Source organism: Eubalaena glacialis, chromosome 14 (assembly GCF_028564815.1).
Source record: "Eubalaena glacialis isolate mEubGla1 chromosome 14, mEubGla1.1.hap2.+ XY, whole genome shotgun sequence".
Lineage (NCBI taxonomy): Eukaryota > Metazoa > Chordata > Mammalia > Artiodactyla > Balaenidae > Eubalaena > Eubalaena glacialis.
The window spans coordinates 76,277,803-76,281,473 of NC_083729.1; the positions used below are offsets into that span (position 1 = coordinate 76,277,803).

Here is a 3,671-nt window from a genome sequence, read left to right on the forward strand (position 1 = left end):
GAGACACAGCTATATCATAAATTATCAAAATAGTTGATTGTAAAAGATGAAAAGGAATTACTACGCAAATTCAAACCAAAGGAGCTGGTATAGCTATATTAATAACAGAAAAAACATAGAAGTTAAGGCACAAATAATTAGTAGCCAAAAATTTTAGTCACTCCAATGATAAAAATCCAATAACCATGACTACATAAGTGTTCTAAAAGACCATTCACATAATAATTTACCCTCAAGACAGAGAAAGCAAAAGACAGAGTACTAGATATTTTACTTGACACTTTTTTTGGTAATTAATAGAAAAAATTGGCTAACATTAAATAAGAGTCATAGAAAATTTAACAAATTTTAAAGCTTAACCTGATATCTATATAGAGAAGACTGAGCTCAGAAACTGGAGAATTTAATCTTTACAAGAACATTTATAAAATTGATTGTGTACAAGGACTTCAAGCATATATGACTCCTATCTGCATTCTGATTGCAATGCACTAAGCTAAAATGAAAATATTTAAAATAAAAATCCCCATGTTTTTGAAAATTAATGTCTTCCACTTAAATGACCTTTGGGTAGAAATATATATATATATTATAGTGGAAATTGGAAAATATTTATGACACATCAAAACCTTTGGGTTAGAACTAAAGTGATGCTAAGAAGGATATGCAAAGCCTTAAATGCATATATCTTAAAAGAAAAAAATGATGAAAATTAATGAGGCAATTTGGTCTAAAATAATTTCTTAAAACTCAAAGAGAAATGAGTCCAATTTAATTAAATAAAACATCAACATAAAATGAAGAGGAGTAGATCAATAAAATTAAAGTTGGACTTTTGAAAGACTAATGCATTGACAAATCTCTGGCAAGACTGAGGACAGAAAGAGGGAAGGGAAGATAAGGTATGTTCCCACACTCATAAACACATCAAAATGAGAAAGAATTACTAGTTACATAAACTAAAGAAGATAAAAAATAGTGAGAAAAATTTAGGGACAACTCAGGTGAAAAAATTGAACTTGGTGCAAGGAAAAAATAGAAAATCTTAATTGTTTCATAATAAAGACTGAGTAAAGAGGCACATTTTTCTAAAAAAAAATTCAAACCTAGGTGGCTTTATTTAGCAAGTGTTAACAAAAATTTCATACTACACATTCTATTCTAAAGCACAGATTGAGGAAATCTCCACAGTTCACTTGAGGAAGATAGCATAGACCTAATATTAAACTGGGAAAAGAAGGAGCCAAGAAAAAATAATTATATTCTAGTATAAATAATACTATACACAGTGGAAATAATTATATTTTAGGTCAAATAAGATTGTAATAGTAGAAAACAGTTGTTAGAAAAAATATATAAATGTAGGAAAATGAAAATTCATCATATGCCAACTTTGTGTGTGTGTATGAATTACTTGTTTAAGTCTTTGGTTCATGTCTTCTGAACATCTGGGTGAAGACAACTCGAAAAATGTGTTTTTCTCACCCATAAGCATCCCCTCTGCCCTGGCCATGGTCTTCATGGGGGCAAAGGGAAACACCGCGGCCCAGATGTCCCAGGCACTTTCTCTAAGCAAAAGCAGCGGCGGAGGTGGAGACGTCCACCAGGGTTTCCAGAACCTTCTCACCGAAGTTAACAGGACCGGCACACAGTACTTGCTCCGAACCGTCAACAGGCTCTTTGGAGAGAAGACTCATGGTTTCCTCCCATCTTTCAAAGATTCCTGACGCAAATTCTACCAAGCAGAGATGGAAGAGCTGGACTTTATCAGTGCTGTGGAGGAATCCAGGAAACACATAAACACCTGGGTAGCCCAAAGGACAGAAGGAAAAATTACAGACCTGCTGTCTCCAAATTCAGTGGACCCCATGACTTGTCTGGTTCTCGTGAATGCCATCTACTTCACAGGAAACTGGGAGAATCAGTTTAACAAACAGCACACCAAGGAAAGGCTGTTCAAAGTCAGCAAGAATGTGGAGAATCCTGTGCAAATGATGTTCAAGAAATCCACCTTTAAAATGACCTACATCGGAGAGATATTCATGAAGATTCTGGTGCTTCCTTACATCGGCAGGGAGCTCAATATGATCATCATGCTTCCCGATGGAAACACCGATTTGAAAACGGTGGAAAAGGAACTTGCTTATGAGAAATTCGTCGAGTGGACGAGGCCGGACCTGATGGAGGAGGAGGAGGTGGAGGTGTCCCTGCCCAGGTTTAAGCTGGGGGAGAGCTACGACATGGAGGGCGTCCTCCGCACCCTGGGCGTGACCAACGCCTTCGAGGACATCAGGGCGGATTTCTCCGCGATGTCGGCCCGGAAGGACCTGTGCCTGTCCCGGGTCTGCACAAGACCTTTGTGGAGGTCGATGAGGAGGGCACGGAGGCGGCCGCGGCCACCGCCGCAGTCCTGATGCTGCGCTGCGCCAGAATCACCCCCAGGTTCTGTGCCGACCACTCTTTCCTCTTCTTTATCCAGAACAGCAAGACCAGCGGGTTTCTGTTCTGCGGCCAGCTCAGCTCCCCGTGGTGAGGCGGCAGCTGCAGGCAGCCCTGCTGGGTCCTACTGGCCCGCTTTCCCGGGTACTCCGTGACGTGCCTGCGACCCAAAGTGGCCTTGGTGACAGTCCCGAAATAAATGGTCTGATGGAGGAAAAAAAAAAAAAATCACTATTCTGGTGAAATAGTGGTTATCTATTTCAGATATATTTTGCAGATACCTTCTCCACTCTTGGCTTTTCATAGTCTTAATGGTGTTCTTAATTAAAGAGAAGTTCTTAATTTTGATGTAGTTTGATAGAGTAATTTGGTTTTCTCTAATGTGTAATTCTATAGTTTCTTTTATGATTGTCCTACTTAAGGAACCATCTCTTAGTCTAAGTTTCTTAAGATAATTGTCTAAAAGCTTCATAATTTTTATTTTATATTCAGAATAATTTTTACCTATTATATTTAGACCTACTACACATCTGGAATTTTTATGCTGTATGAAGTGAGGTATGGATGCTCAAGATCAATACTTGTTTCTATATGGACAAGTACCCATTCCTGAAAAGTGTACCCTTACCTTGCAGCAAAAGTTTCATATTTATTATAATTAAGTGAATGCTTATGTGTCAGTCTGTTTTCTCTATTATTTTCACTCTTTTGTATTAATACATCATTTCTTAAACTAAAATACACAGATAATGTGTGATCATATTTAAGATTCTCCTGGTTATTTTGTTCCATTTCATTACCATATAAATACTGAAGCAGTTTTCTTTTTTCCAGCTTTATTGAGGTTTAATTGACAAAAATTATATGTAAGTTGTACAACTTGATGTTTTGATATATGTATACCTTGTGAAATAATCACCACAATCAAGCAAATTATATCCATCACTTCACATAGTTACCATTTTGTTTTTTCAAAAATTTTAATTGAGATATAATTAACATATAACTTACCAATTTCAGATGTACAACATAATGATTTGATATTTGTATAAGTTGCAAAATGATTACTACAATATCTAACTAACATCTGTCACCTCACATGGTTACATATTTTTACTCATGATGAAAACTTTTAAGATCTACTTTCTTAGCAACTTTCAAATATGCAATACTTGAATAATAATACTTGCAATAATATAGTATTATTAATGATAGCCACCTTTCTATGCATT

General features: G+C 36.4%; 1 protein-coding gene across 1 annotated transcript; it reads left to right on the plus strand.

Annotated features, from left to right (window-relative positions):
- The first annotated feature begins 1,433 nt into the window (after positions 1 to 1,433).
- On the plus strand, positions 1,434 to 2,533 carry LOC133105008 (serpin B6-like). The gene is given in 2 exon segments (XM_061210899.1): positions 1,434 to 2,343; positions 2,346 to 2,533. Coding segments are annotated over 2 exon segments (1,098 nt in total).
- The last annotated feature ends 1,138 nt before the right edge of the window (positions 2,534 to 3,671 follow it).